This window comes from Portunus trituberculatus, chromosome 46, assembly GCF_017591435.1.
Source record: "Portunus trituberculatus isolate SZX2019 chromosome 46, ASM1759143v1, whole genome shotgun sequence".
NCBI lineage: Eukaryota > Metazoa > Arthropoda > Malacostraca > Decapoda > Portunidae > Portunus > Portunus trituberculatus.
Genome location: NC_059300.1, coordinates 12,925,628 through 12,940,627, shown reverse-complemented (window position 1 = coordinate 12,940,627; position 15,000 = coordinate 12,925,628). Strand labels below are relative to the sequence as shown.

At 43.4% G+C, this 15,000-nt stretch overlaps 1 protein-coding gene across 1 annotated transcript in view; it reads right to left on the bottom strand.

Annotated features, from left to right (window-relative positions):
* Positions 1–8,411: 8,411 nt before the first annotated feature.
* Positions 8,412–15,000, bottom strand: part of LOC123520131 — a 38,428-nt gene continuing 31,839 nt past the window's right edge. Inside the window, exon 3 of the mRNA XM_045282065.1 lies at positions 8,412–11,502. Coding sequence (XP_045138000.1) covers positions 11,432–11,502 — 71 coding nt within the window. The 3' untranslated portion in view covers positions 8,412–11,431. The remainder of the gene's footprint in view (positions 11,503–15,000) is intronic.

The window sequence follows — 15,000 nt, the reverse complement described above, 5'->3', positions numbered from 1 at the left end:
TATCACCACCTGCCCCACATCACCACTTGTCCTACACCATTTGCCCCATCACCACCTGCTCCATCACCACCGCAGCACAGAAACACCTCCTCTACATGCCTTAATAACGGGAAATGTACCTTGATGTATATACCACCGGAGGCAAGAATGATAAATAAAAACACCTCACATTACTCTCTCTCTCTCTCTCTCTCTCTCTCTCTCTCTCTCTCTCTCTCTCTCTCTCTGATATCTCTTCCGCCTCGGCCCAGCCTCGTCCCTCCGTCCGCTGGCCTGCGCGGCTCTGCTTAAAGGTGACGGCAGACGGTGAAGGCGGGGGTGCTGGCGGGGGCGGAACAGCCATCAGGCGAAGGTTTACAGTGACGTCCCACCAGCTCGGGTCAGCCTTGCCCAGGGGCGCTTACATACCCCTAGAAGAGCCATTATGTGAGGCCGACCCAACCCAAAAACGTGAGGGATGTTAATATTTTAAGGAATGTAGTTCGCCTTGATGAATTAGCTGCTTTAAAATAAATAAACACACACACACACTCTCTCTCTCTCTCTCTCATTTATGTTTCATCCCTCCTCCCCCGCCGCCCACATGAATATCCCTGCCCTAGAGCCACGGCGGTGAGGGGAGGACGGAAGGACACACGACTGGGGAGGCACTGCGGTGAGGGGAGGACGGAAGGACATACAAACGACTGGGGAAATCCACAAGACGAAGAGACAAAGGGAAGTTGTAGGTCAGTGGTCCAGTTCCTTTTGTCCTTACGTCTCAGGTGTTGGAGGTACAGGTGTGTGTGTGTGTGTGTGTGTGTGTGTGTGTGTGTGTGTGTGTGTGTGTGTGTGTTATTGTTACCGTACATTTGAGAGCGTTCAATATACGTGTGTTGTAAAATAAAAATGTGTGAAAAAAAATAACTAATCCTTTGCCTCGTTCCTGGAATTAGAGAGAGAGAGAGAGAGAGAGAGAGAGAGAGAGAGAGAGAGAGAGAGAGAGAGAGAGAGAGAGAGAGAGAGAGAGAGAGAGTAACGAGTGAGCCAGTGACGGAGTAATGAGCACCCTGGAAGAGAGAAGGGATGGAAGGAACAAAGAAGTTAAGAAAAGGAAAGAAGAATGAGAGAAATAAATAAGAGAATTCATGAGGCAAGCAAAGGACAGAGAGAGAGAGAGAGAGAGAGAGAGAGAGTAAGATCCCCAAACACTAAGCTTTTTCCTCACCTCCCACTATGTAACTCCTTCCTTTTCCCTCCATCACACTCTACAACACTAGCGATCAATACCTAAGCTTCCTGTAAACGCCTCCTCCCTAACTACTTAATCCCCGCTGCTCTGCTCACCCAATCACTCCCACTAACGCTGCTCTCCGGATTCCACCTTGCTAATCTGGTGAGAGGCGAACCGATACTGCCCAGGATAAGAGGCTGACTCGACTCCATTAAACATTTATGGGTTTTCTGACTTCTTTGTGTTATTAAGAGGTGTTTTTTTTTATTTGTCTATATATTTATCTATTTATTTTTTTTTTTTAGTTTGTTTGTTATCAACATTTGTTTCCTGTGCTTGGTATATCTTGCGAGTTTAACCCATTTAGTACCATATGACATGTTTTCATATTTATTTTGCTTACTATTTAGCAGTTTTATGCAGATTGAGGTGCTTATGTTAGGATTACAATAGTGAAGATTCTGGCCATTATTCTTCCGACCTCCATAGACTCTTCCTAGTATAAATAAAACCGTCAAATCATATCCAAAACTCGTGGTGAGAATGCGTCCCAGTACTGAAGACAGATATATAGATAACTAGACAGATAGATGGGTAGGTAGATAGATAGATACGGTTAATAAGTCTTCAAGTTACAAAGTTGCATCTCCTACAAAAAGGGTAGCGAGGACGGATAACATATGAACCAATTACGTAAATGTTAGATGCGATAACTTTACCGGCGCAGCATCTGGAGAAGTTATGGTGTACTTTCATCTTTTTTTTTTTTTTGTCCACTACCGCCTACATCTTCGGGGGCTTGTTCGGCCTGCGACCACCTGGGTTCGTGTAGCTTCGGGCAGACTTCGTCTCACCTGCCAAGTTGCTACGGCCCGTGCTCACGCGAAGGCTTTGATAGAAAATGGGAAATTGTAAGGAGTAACCCGTGGATTGTGGCGGTTTCCCCCGATCGCCTTGCCTGCCTGGCGTCACATACCTCGCTCCACAACTCACATGGAGGCGAGGTACTTACTGTACATACTGTGAACCATTATGGCAGCTATGATAACAAGAGTGTAACAGGGACTTCCTTACTTTATAATAACCAGTTTGATCTGAATGAAGATATAAACAGTCTTACGTGCGTGTAATTATGAAGGATTACTGCGCCACGCCTCCTGTGTGTTCTGAGGCGAGTGGAACTCATCACATTTCCTGGCAGGTACTCTCCGTGCGAGCCTTTATAACGAGGTGAGGGACGCATGGATGTGCTGCAGCGAGGCGCACTTGGCACGTTGAGCGGAGTAGTCCACCACCTGCTAAAGCTCTTAGGCCCTCAGGCGAGGATAAACAAACACACCCTGACTGTTATGAGAGAAAATACGGAACACAGGAAGGATTATACTTGTTCCAACACTGCAAGCAAATAACTAGCCTGGCCGCACACTTTGTGGGGAGGTTTAAAACTTACTCGGAGTGTTACGAGGCAAAATATTAAGAGGAAAAATTCTTAGCCGAGTCTTGCTTCTCCAGCAGCTGCTTCATCCTGTTTCTGTCTTCCCTCACCAGCGATTATTCAGAGAGGCTCCAGGCTCTGTAACTCACGTCTAAGGTAACTGAACAAGACATGCGTAGAGGTGATGGTAAATGCAGCCACTTGGGACGATAATGATTAACCCCTTCAGTATGGGAACGCTTTTTAATCATGAATTTTTGGTGTGATTATGCGATTTTATTTGCATTTTGAAGAATTTATGGAGGTCAGAAGGTTAATGACCAGAGTCTCCACTATTATAGATCCCACATGAGTTTCTGAAGCTGTATAAAATCACCAAATAGTAAGCAGAATAAATATGAAAACGCGTCATGGTACTGAAGTGGTTAATGGAACTCCGACTTAATTTTTCTCTTTAGACTACTGAAGTGCTATCTAATTATTTGTTTTGTTTAAATTACGGTCGTACAACAAGAAGCAGAGTCATTTACTGAGCATCGTGAGAGTATAAACAATTTCTTCTTTCTCCTCCTCTTACCTTTTTTTTCCTTACTCTCTCTCTCTCTCTCTCTCTCTCTCTCTCTCTCTCTCCCCTTCGTTCCATCACTGAAGATAAATAAGGTCTGACACTGTGACTGAATAATGACTAGTGAGGAACGCCCCTTGGGGTAAAAAACTTGTGAATCTAGTTAGGGCGAGAAATACATGGACTTGTGAATTAATTACTGCAGTGGCGCGGGCTGGAGACGCCAAGGGTTGCTTACTACATGAAATTAATGACACTGGACTCCGACTTGTGAATCTTTGTCATTTAGTGTAAAGTTATTCTAATGGTAAAACATGTGAATGGAAATAAAAACTCAATAATTGTCGGGAGTTTTATTTGAAAGTTGTTTATTTGTTCATATCTTTTTTTTCAGTCGGTGTATGCATGCTCTCTCTCTCTCTCTCTCTCTCTCTCTCTCTTAGCATGTTGCCCAGTAAAAAATATGATTTATGTGATATCCTATGATCTCTTTTGCGTCACGGTTTATCTATGACTCCATTCCTCCTCCTCCTCCTCCTCCTCCTCCTCCTCTTCTTCTTCCTGCGCCTTCTTACTTTTCCTCCTCCTCTCCCTTCAGCCTCTATTCCTTGCTCCTCTTCTTTCCTTCTTTCTTCTTATCTAATCCCTTCATTTTCTATATCTTCTTACTCTTCCTTCTTCTCTCTCAATTTTCTTTTACTTCTTGTCTCTCTTCATGCTTCTTACACCCTACGTCACCTTCTCTCTCTCCTTATTTTCATATTTTCATTCATTAACCTCGTTACCTTCAACATCATATTCCAAATCCTCTACTTTCTCTGCCTCTTCCTATCCACCAGCTCTAATTATGATATCTTCCTGGCTTTTTGGCACCTAAACACCCCTTCTCTCTCCCGTCTCTCCTGCCTTACCTGGTCCCACATATCTTTCATCATCTAGGGGCACCTGCAGTTGAGATGGCCCCTTGGCGTCACTGTGCCACTGCCGCCCCGCCCTCCAATATTTACCGTAGCCCAGCGCAAGACAGGAAGCTTGATATATACACAGAATGATTTGCGGTGGAAAGGCGACGCTCATCCACCAATCAATAGTTAATACTGTGAATTTACTGTGTCGAGGCAAGTGGGAAATGTGTCTTCTTGTAGTTTATTGGTTCATGTGTGTGGTGTGTAGCTGTGCATGTGTGTGATCGTGTTCGTGTGTGTGTTGATTCATATGTGTGTCATTTTGCTTCTTTAGGGTGTAAAATTCTGCCAGAATCAAGTAATTTTAGAGTGAAGCCGGGACCTAATTTGATGTAATGTATTTCATAGCCTTATTGAATACGAAATATGAGTTCTCTACATACCACGAAAAAAAAAAAAAAAAGATTAATTATCACTAGTCCCACAACCTTGACCGGAATATATGTCACGTAAGTTTTGGAGTAAATATTTGTGTCCCGTAAGTTCCCCATGTATATATGTGTTAGTGTGTGTGTGTGTGTGTGTGTGTGTGTGTGTGTGTGTGTGTGTGTGTGTGTGTGTGTGTGTGTTTCAATATCTAATACAAACCATCTGCATGCATTCAAGTGTCCGCGAGTCATTCATTTCCTATACGCCCACGGAGTCAAAGGAACCACGCAGCGAAGCGAGAAAGAGGGACACAAATCGCACTACCCAATAGTTTTGATAACCAATTTCGATTTCCGGGAATAGGGGGAAGGCTTGGGCTACACCGGAAGACTGAGACGAACACCTGCGTAAACACTCCTCACCAATCAACACCACCAATGAAAAATACTCACAAAAATGCCCTCGGGGATGAGCGACCAGAGCTGCAAACTGTGAGAACATTGCCACTATATAATAAGGTAGTTAGTCGCACAGGGGGGAGAAAAACTATGTGAAAAATGTAGGGAAGCTGACACGGATAAGAAATGTGTACCAGAAAATTGTCCGTGTGATGATATGAGAGAGATGAGAGCAGAGGAGAAGGAAGAGGAGGAGGAGGACTAAGGGGAGGAAGAGGAAGGCAAAGGGGAGTAGGAGGAGGAGTTTTGGGGAGTGAAGGAAGTGTGGAAGGGGTGTGAAGGGCTGTAACGTGATAGGAAGGGAGGAGTGAATGAACGAGAGGCAGGAGAGGGAGAAGATGAACTCAGAATTAAGAACGTAAACGGAATGCCGAGGAAAGATTTGCGGAAGGGACGGATACGAGAGCGCTGACATTCGTGAAGGGGAAAGTGAATGAAACACGATAAGGAAACTGAAGGGAAAATAAACCACGTAAACACACACACACACACACACACACACACACACACACACACACACACACTCTTATCTACCATCGTGTGTGTGAGAAGCGTGAACAGGCTAGGGTTCGTATTCTCAAACGCTTCTGTGCTTCACCTTCACTATTTCTTGAGGGTTTATTTAAATTCATACGAGATTTTTAAGGTGTTTTTTACGTTTCTAGAAGCAGATTGACAAGATTTCTACATTATCAACTGGAGAAATACTCTTGAAAATCCTGCTAATCATCTCTGTGGCCTTAAGAAATACTCGAAGTGAGAGAATTAAACGTTTTTAAGCATGTTTTTTACGATTCTAGAGGCAGATTGACAAGATTTGTACAGAACTAACTGGAAAAACACTCTTGGAAACCCAGCTAATCATCTCTATGGCCTTTATAAATATTAGTAATGAGAGAATAAAGCATTTTAAAGCAAGTTTTTACGATTCTAGAGGCAGATCGGCAAGATTTCTACAGTACAAACTGGAGAAACAGTCTTGAAAACCCTTCTACTTATTTCTGTGGCTCTGAAAAATAGTCATAGTGAGAGAATGAAGGAAGTTTTTACAGTTCTAGGGGTAGAGTGACAAAATTTCTACAGTACTAACTGGAAAAACACTCTTGAAAACTCAACTTATCATCTCTGTGTCCTTGGAAAATAACGTAGTGAGAAAGTGAGAATACGGACCCTAAGACACAACACGCTTGAGATATGAATGTCGTGATGAGCAGCGTGATTCAAGAAGTGGGTGATTGTGGGAATGTTTGCTGCCTGGAACGCGGCAGGGATTCAGACCGCACCACCAACCAAGTCTGTCCGTCATAATGAGCACAACAGGACGCGGAGTTAAAACATAGCATTGTCTTCCTCAACTTTACAAGACCAGTTGCCTTGCCTTTGTTTTACATCTTGATATATTCCTCCTCGTCCTTGTTTTCCTGCTGCTAATTCTTCTCTTCCTCTTTCTTCTTCTTCTTCTTCTTCTTCTTCTTCTTCTTATCATCATCATCATCATCATCATCATCATTATTATTATTATTATTATTATTATTATTATTATTATTATTATTATTATTATTATTATTATTATTATTATTATTATTATTATTATTATTATTATTATTATTATTATTATTATTATTATTACTATTGTTATTATTATTATTATTATTATTATTATTATTATTATTATTATTATCATTATTATTATTACTTCTTGTCTTCTTTTTCTTCTTCGTAGTCGTCGTCGTCGTCTTCTTACTCCTTTTCTTCTAATTCTTCTTTTCTTCTTTTCTCTTCTTCTTGGTCTTGTTCTTCTACTTGTTCTTCTTCTTTCTCTTCCTCGCCATCCCCTTACTTTCGTTCACCTTTTGTTTTCCTCTCTCTTTCATTCTTCCTTTATCTTTCCAACCTATCTTTTTCTTTTCATTTTTCACCCTCGTCCTTCTCCCCCTTTCTTCAATTTTCCCTTTTCATACCAAGAGTTTTTTTTTTTTTTTTTTCTCGTCAAAATAATCGTGGGGACATCTTTCATCTCCGTTCTTCCATCGAGAGAGAGAGAGAGAGAGAGAGAGAGAGAGAGAGAGAGAGAGAGAGAGAGAGAGAGAGAGAGAGAGACTGCTGCTGCGGCCTAATACTAGAGGCAACAGAGACAGTCATTGCCAAATAAACAGGACCACCATGTTGCCAATTGCACCTTGCTGTGTTGTCACATGTGTGGAGGGGACGGGAAGGTGCAGGACAGGGGGAGGGGAGAAGGACAGGGGGTAGGGAAGGGGAGGGGAGGGTGGAGGAGAGAGTTGACGGTGAGGTTACTTGTTCGTTTCTATCTTCTTTCCCTTATTGCTATTGTTGTTTCTCTTTCTTTTCCTTCTCGTCCCTCTCCTTCTCCTCCTCGTCCCTCTCCTCCTGCTCCTCCATGCATCCATGTTTTGTTGAGTTTGTGTGGTAAGTTTGGTATAAAATGAGTAGTGGCGATTGTGAAAGGGGGAAAAATAAAAGATTAGTGAGAGAGAGAGAGAGAGAGAGAGAGAGAGAGAGAGAGAGAGAGAGAGAGAGAGAGAGACAGAAACAGAGACCTTTAGAAGTACTTAAGGAACACGGTGGTTACATCAAGGCAGGGAAAGCGTACACTAAGGCAAAGAGCAAAACGAGAAAGGTGAACTAGTTACCTGTACATTGAGAAGAAAGTGACAAACCTTCCTTAGACCTTCTAAAAAATATCTATGGACAACTATCCCCAATGTCACCAGTCTTAACTCTTCCTTCGTTCCTTTCTTCACTTGTATAACCTCCATCCCAGTCCTTCCTCCTGCCACGACACACCTTTCTTAGTATCTATCACCTTGTCTTCATTCCTCGTCCTCTGTTTCTCTCTTTCTCTTCCTTATACTCTCTTGCTGGACAGGGGGCTATAACCCCTTCAGTAATGAGACGCATTTTTTATCAAGTTTGGGTATAATTTGACGATTTTATTTACATTATGATGAGTCTATGGAGGGCAGATGCTTAATAGCCATAGTCTTCACTCTTTTAATTCCCACATAAGCTTCTGAAGCTGTATAAAATCACCAAATAGTAAACAGAATAAATGTGGAAACGCGTCATAGCACTGAAGGGGTTAAAAGAAGATCAGATGAATTTATGAATGGGGATGATAGAATTCAGTAGCTTTGTTCATACATTGACTGCCACGTGTAGGCCTGACTGACTCTTGCAGCTTCCCTCATTTTCTTACGTTCTTATCTCAAACCTCTTCTCGTATACAATCTCCCCCAGTTCCTTCTATTAATCCGCCACCTTCTACCCACCACATCTCCCTCTCCCCGCTCCCTCTCTGCGATTCACTGTTTTCATGCACCTTCTCTCATTTTCTTATGCTCTTATGTTCTTATGGGGATGATAGAATTAAGTAGCTTTGTTCATACATTGACTGCCACGTGTAGGCCTGACTGACTCTTGCAGCTTCCCTCATTTTCTTACGTTCTTATCTCAAACCTCTTCTCGTATACAATCTCCCCCAGTTCCTTCTATTAATCCGCCACCTTCTACCCACCACATCTCCCTCTCCCCGCTCCCTCTCTGCGATTCACTGTTTTCATGCACCTTCTCTCATTTTCTTATGCTCTTATGTTCTTATCTCAAACCTCTTCACGTATACAATTTCTCCCAGTTCCTTCTATTATTCCGCCACCTTCCATCTACCACATCTCCCTCTCTCCTCTCCCTCTGTTTGCGATTCACTGTCCTCACGAGGCGGTGGTGGCCAAGAGTGGTTTTTATTCAGATTTTTTCTTGCTTTCATCTCATTTTAAGGTTTAAGTGCTCGGACTGTGACTAGTATTCATTGTTTTCCCTCAGTACTTTTTTTATGGAGTCCATGAGAGGTGAATAGCTGAGAGAGAATTGATTTATATGGTAGAAAGTTGAAGTTATTAGTTTGCCTGAGTATTTGTGTGAATATAGTTAATTTCATATAATTCCAACAATAATTTAGGTTTGGTAACGAAAATAAATCGTGCTTAGATGAATTCTCGACTTTGTAGTTCACTGTACGGCACTCCGAAGTGAGGCCAATTCCGCGTAAGCTCGAGTCATACAACCACAGATTATAGTGCCGTGAATTGCTAGAAAAAGCTCCGCCTCTCCCTAGAGACTCGAGCGTGCTAATTATATTATTACCAGCAGCTTCAGCAGCACCGAGTTCTAGTTTTCTCCCGAAGACATGAATATACCGGCAGTGGCAGTAGCGGCAGCGGCGGCCTGGTGCCAACACGAGCCACAACAGAGTAACTTAGCCAGTTCGTCACCCGCGAGGACAGGCGCCGGGCCAGCTGCTGGTGGGCGGGGAGGCGCGAGGCAAGGGTCGAGGCACTGAAACGCACGCACCAACACTAACGAGCAACACAACTATTGTTATAACCCAAAAAAAATTCACTTCAGAGATTTAAGGGAGAAAAAGAAAAGAGAGTAAAAATGAACTTATTCTGTTCTATGGACTTGCCGCTGATATAGACACGCTAGATACGAGGAGAACCGTAATTGGAACTACTAAACATACTTATCACAAAAAAAAAAAGACGAGATCAGAACTTCCACAAAACAGAATCAGCAAAAATCCAATAAGCTGAAAACAATAAGCTGGCGGAGGCGGGCGCGGGGAGGCAGCCAAGTGTAGCAAGTCAAGCGTTGGTGTAGGAGTATTGTCTCCCTGGCTGCGGAGCCCCATAATATCTGGCGTGGATCCGCTACAACAAGATGATTGGCTCGCCTCTTATGTACGCTGAAAGGAGGAATATTGGCAAAGTTGGTCCACTTCGGTTTAGAGTGAGAAAGTAAGGAGTGACGTCTGGCGGGGAACTTTGATTAGGGGTAATGCTGCCAACCTTATATTGGCCATTCACTCGGACAAGAGAGGCGGCACATCCCATCCAGCACCTAAATTGATGTGATACTATTCGATCTTCTCTTTTATTACTTTCAAACAAATTTCTTCGTATTTCGTCTTCCCACAGGAATAAAAGAAGCTAAAATAAATTCGGTAATATGGTTAATAAGCCCACATTGATACATTTCTCATACAATCAAGTGCATTTCCTTCCTGACCACAGTGAGGGAGGCAGCCAGCATTCACCAGCAGGGCAGCGCAGGCTCAGATGGAGGTAGATTACACTGAGAATAACCGGAGGAGTGACAGTGCGAGTGTCACATCGGGGCGTAGAGGAGTGCCCGGTCGGTGGTAGTAAGAGGAAGATCAGAGGCAGCACAAAGCGGGCCGAGAGTGGCATACTTGGCACCGTGCCCCTCCTTTCCTCACCCTCGCCCTCCCTTCCTCCCTCCCACGGACTCCCGGGCACCATTCTTAGTGGATAAAACTAACACCAGGGAACGCGTACGGCGAATTAGATATCTTTTTCAGGGTTCACGCGACATTATGAAAGCAGCGTTCAGCTCACCCACTCCGCCGCCCCTGCGTGAGTGAGTGAACCGCGCTGAGACTCCCTCTGCTTGATCGAGTAACCGAGACTCCAATACATCTAGGATAACTCGAATGCACACCGACAGGATGAGTGGGGGTCATTATTTATATACTTGGCAAATAGTAGTGCTATGAATGTTACTTCACTCCGATTTGAAACATTGCGCCGGTGAAATTACGAGCTACTTAGGTATATGAAGGATGCGGGAGGGGCAGTGGAGGGAGGCGCAGGGAAGCATCAGATAGGAAAGTGACAGCCATACACAGTGACGTAAGACCAGTGGATTTATGAGCACAGTACATATACATTGAGTACGTGTAGTACGTTGTCTGGCTGACGAATGTGCTTCACTACTTATATCCCCTTTAGATTTTTCAACAGCCTCTCTCTCTCTCTCTCTCTCTCTCTCTCTCTCTCTCTCTCTCTCTCTCTCTCTCTCTCTCTCTGCGTCAGTCACCAGTCATCACGGAGGACAGTAAGGGGTCTCCGTAAAACACTGAGGCTGAGGCAAACCCGGCATCAAGGAAAGTGACTCCCAATTACTCCAACATCGTATGACGTGTTCCACTTACTGAAAAATTATCGCCCAATTAGACCTTACACTGGCGCCAGGGACACCCCACAAGGGAGACAATTACGGAAAAGCCCCGGGCCATTAATCCCCCAAGCGGGTGTAGAGAGAAGGAGGGAAGGCTGTGTAAGAGGGGTGAGTGTGGCTGTACAGTACCACCTTAGCCTCTTCTTCCCTTCCCTTCACGATGACTTACAGTACACCTGCCCCCCTTCACTATCGTCCCCACCGCCCCATCAACCACAAGGTCAGAGTACCACCCCTTTCCTTCCTCTCTCCCACCCCCAGCACAAATCAACACCTGCTCCCCTTCAAGAAAGACACCACAGGACAGGTGCGAATGTACTGTACACCTTTACATGTCCGTTTTACTGTGCCTGGCGTCCCTCTGCCTCACTGCCTCCCGCGCAGAGCTGAGGGTGGAGGGGAGTCGCCACACCTGGGAGCTCGTTCACTATACTCACCTGGAATAGAAAGAAAGATAACATTAATCAACGTGAATTTCCGTGTTTTGTATCGGTGCAGTGCATGAACATAATAGCCAACATTCATCAGGACACCCAATCACATGTGCCGGTGTTAAATTGACGCAGTAATGTTTGTCTGCACTGGCAAATTCTGAGGTGTGGGTGAGAGGGAGATGGGAAGGGAATTTTAAGCATGGTTTGAAAGAGGATGAAGCACTTTTATTGTTGATACTCCTGGAGAGAGAGAGAGAGAGAGAGAGAGAGAGAGAGAGAGAGAGAGAGAGAGAGAGAGAGAGAGAGAGAGAGAGAGAGAGAGAGAGAGAGAGAGAGAGAGAGTGTGTGTGTAGTCTGATGTACATGTAGATCATTGTCTCCACCGTAGTATATCTTAGTGATTTAACGGCAGCATGAGAAGTCCCTATGTTGTTCAGAAACAGAACTATTTTTATTCTGAAGTGAATTACAATACAGATGACTGCATATCAATTTACATTAACGTATATATGTCACATTGCACTTCCTCATTAAAACCCTTATTCTTTTTTTACACACTTTATATATAGCTATTTTGAACATAAGCACACACACACACACACACACACACACACACACACACACACACACACACACACACACACACACACACACACACACACACACACACACACACACACACACACACACACACACACACACACACACACACACACACACACACACACCAAGATTGAGTTAAGCAGGGCACGCAGGGTGAAGCAGGCCAGAAGGTAAACACAGGTTCAAACATGTCACCACGACGAGTCCGTCCTAGACAGGTGCGGCAAGGAAGAAGGACACAGGATAGATCACATTATTGTCAGTAATTTCGGACAAGTGTACAAATCCAAACTGACGTCTGTACTGACACTCAAACTTAAACTATAAATGAAATTTTTAAATAATTCTAACTTTAGTAAGAATTTAAAAGATACATTGTTGCCTCGTCCAAGAAAGGGAAAGGAGAAGCACTGCAGGGTAAGATATCACATCAATGGCAGTAACGTTGACTTCCCTGCAAATAACACTGACGCGGCGCACTTCATCTCTTATTGCCATTCAGGCGACGTGAATGTACGGAACATTTTTCAAACATCCTCAGATATGAAGGAGCGGTGAGGAAAGAGATTTATATTCTTATACTCAGTGTGTGTGTGTGTGTGTGTGTGTGTGTGTGTGTGTGTGTGTGTGTGTGTGTGTGTGTGTGTGTGTGTGTGTGTGTGTGTGTGTGTTTTATTAGCAAACACTTTTCATCATACATCTTGCAAAAGCGTCTTCGTTTTACTCCATATATTATATTCGTAAAAAAACTACTTTAAACTATGTAATCTCTTCACAAAATACAACTCATTACCATTCAGCCCACACACCAAATGCCAGCTTTATTTGTACCTCAGATAAACAAGATTAGGAATGAATGTACAAGCCACAACAATGCGAACCACAGAACCACAAGCCTCACACTGGCAGCTCTTAAATCAATCAACCCTTCAGGCTAACTAAACACTAATCTAACCACCAATGAAGATAAAATAATGAATGAAACCTTTCCCTAACCAATCATCTCCCTCCCTTCCTTACACTCCAGTTCATCTTTCCTTCCTCGTCCCTCACCTCACCCACACTCACATTTCAATTCCACGCTTCACTTCCTCTCTGAACCGAATCACTTACATGAAAACGTGCACCTTAGTACATCACTCCAACACACACACACACACACACACACACACACACACACACACACACACACACACACACACACACACACACACACACACACAGCAGTTCCTCAAGGTGCTCAGGAGGTCTCAATCTTGTCGCCTGGCCAAATCAGACATGCCACTTCCCCCGCACCACGTCACCATGAAGGTCACGTTGATGGGAGGAACAATGAATGGGACGAGGTGCAATGCAGAGAGAGAGAGAGAGAGAGAGAGAGAGAGAGAGAGAGAGAGAGAGAGAGAGAGAGAGAGAGAGAGAGAGAGAGAGAGAGAGAATAATTTCAATACATTGGTATGGTAGAAGGAGAGAGGCAGGCGTCTTTGACTCAAAATGAAAGAAACGTTGTGCTGTGTGTGTGTGTGTGTGTGTGTGTGTGTGTGTGTGTGTGTGTGTGTGTGTGTGTGTGTGTGTGTGTGTGTGTCTTGGTCGAACCGTCGCTGGAGAAGAGAGAAAGGCACCATTATAGACAGCAGGTTGAGGCATCAATTCACATCTGAGCAGCCAGCCATGATTTCATCGTCAGGGAGTTACGTAAGCACATTCACATCTGGCTTTACCTGTGAACATACGTGTTTAAACCCTTCAGTACTCGGACGAATTTTAATCATGAGTTTTATGAATGATTAGATGATTTTATTCACGTTATGAAGGATCTATGTAGGTCAAAAGATTAATGGCCACTGTCATTTCTATTTTAATCCTCACATAAGTTTATGTAGCTGTGTAGAATCACCAAAGAGTAAACAGAATAAAAATGAAAATGTATGATGGTACTGAAAGGGTTAACTGCACTGAAAAATATTCCACTTATACTAATTGGCTAAATTATCATAAATTTATTTAATTTAGCGTGAAGGACACACAAATCCTGCACACTACGGAGCCCAAGTCAAGGAACAGATTTATGAAAAGCTCTTCTTTTTCCCTCCTTCCCTCCCTCCCTCCCTCCCTTCCTCCCTCTCCCTCCCCTTCTCTCACACCGTCTTTCCATTTTCTAGCTCCTGTCTTCCTGGTTTCCCTTTCAATAAATTTGTAACACTCCTCCCTTGTAACCTTCCCTCCTGTCTTACTTTTCTTGCATCCCAAGCCTCTTTCTACCCGCTTGCTCTTCCCTTCACCAAAACCTTTATTGTAACTTCTTCACCTTTCCTTTCCAGCGCCCACTAGTTACTCACATTTTTCTTCCCTTAATTCTTTACGTTTTTCTTCAGCTTCTCTTTTTGTTTTCCCTCTAAAAAAAAAGTCTAACCTGTCTTTTTCCTCCTTTTTTTACTCTTCTTGTTCTTTACGGTGACTTTAGACGTAGTTTCTGGCATGTTAGAGTTTGTGTGCGTGATAATGACGTGTCAGTCTTTTGTTTTACTGGTTTCCACGTGAGTTAGTGAATCATTTCTCGACGCAACGATGACTAATATTATCATCATTATCATTGTCGTCTTCATCATTATCATTTTCCTATTTTTTTTTTTTTTTTTAGTTTTTATTGCATTTGCGTTATCTCTCTCTCTCTCTCTCTCTCTCTCTCTCTCTCAATAAGACTCAAAATTATCACATAAACACCACACACACACACACACACACACACACACACACACACACACACACACACACACACACACACACACACACACACACCATTTCCTTCACTACCTTCACAATATATGCCTCTCACGTACCTATTATCATTAATTTTCCTCATCCAGCACCTACTTAAAACACTCAATCACCAAGATA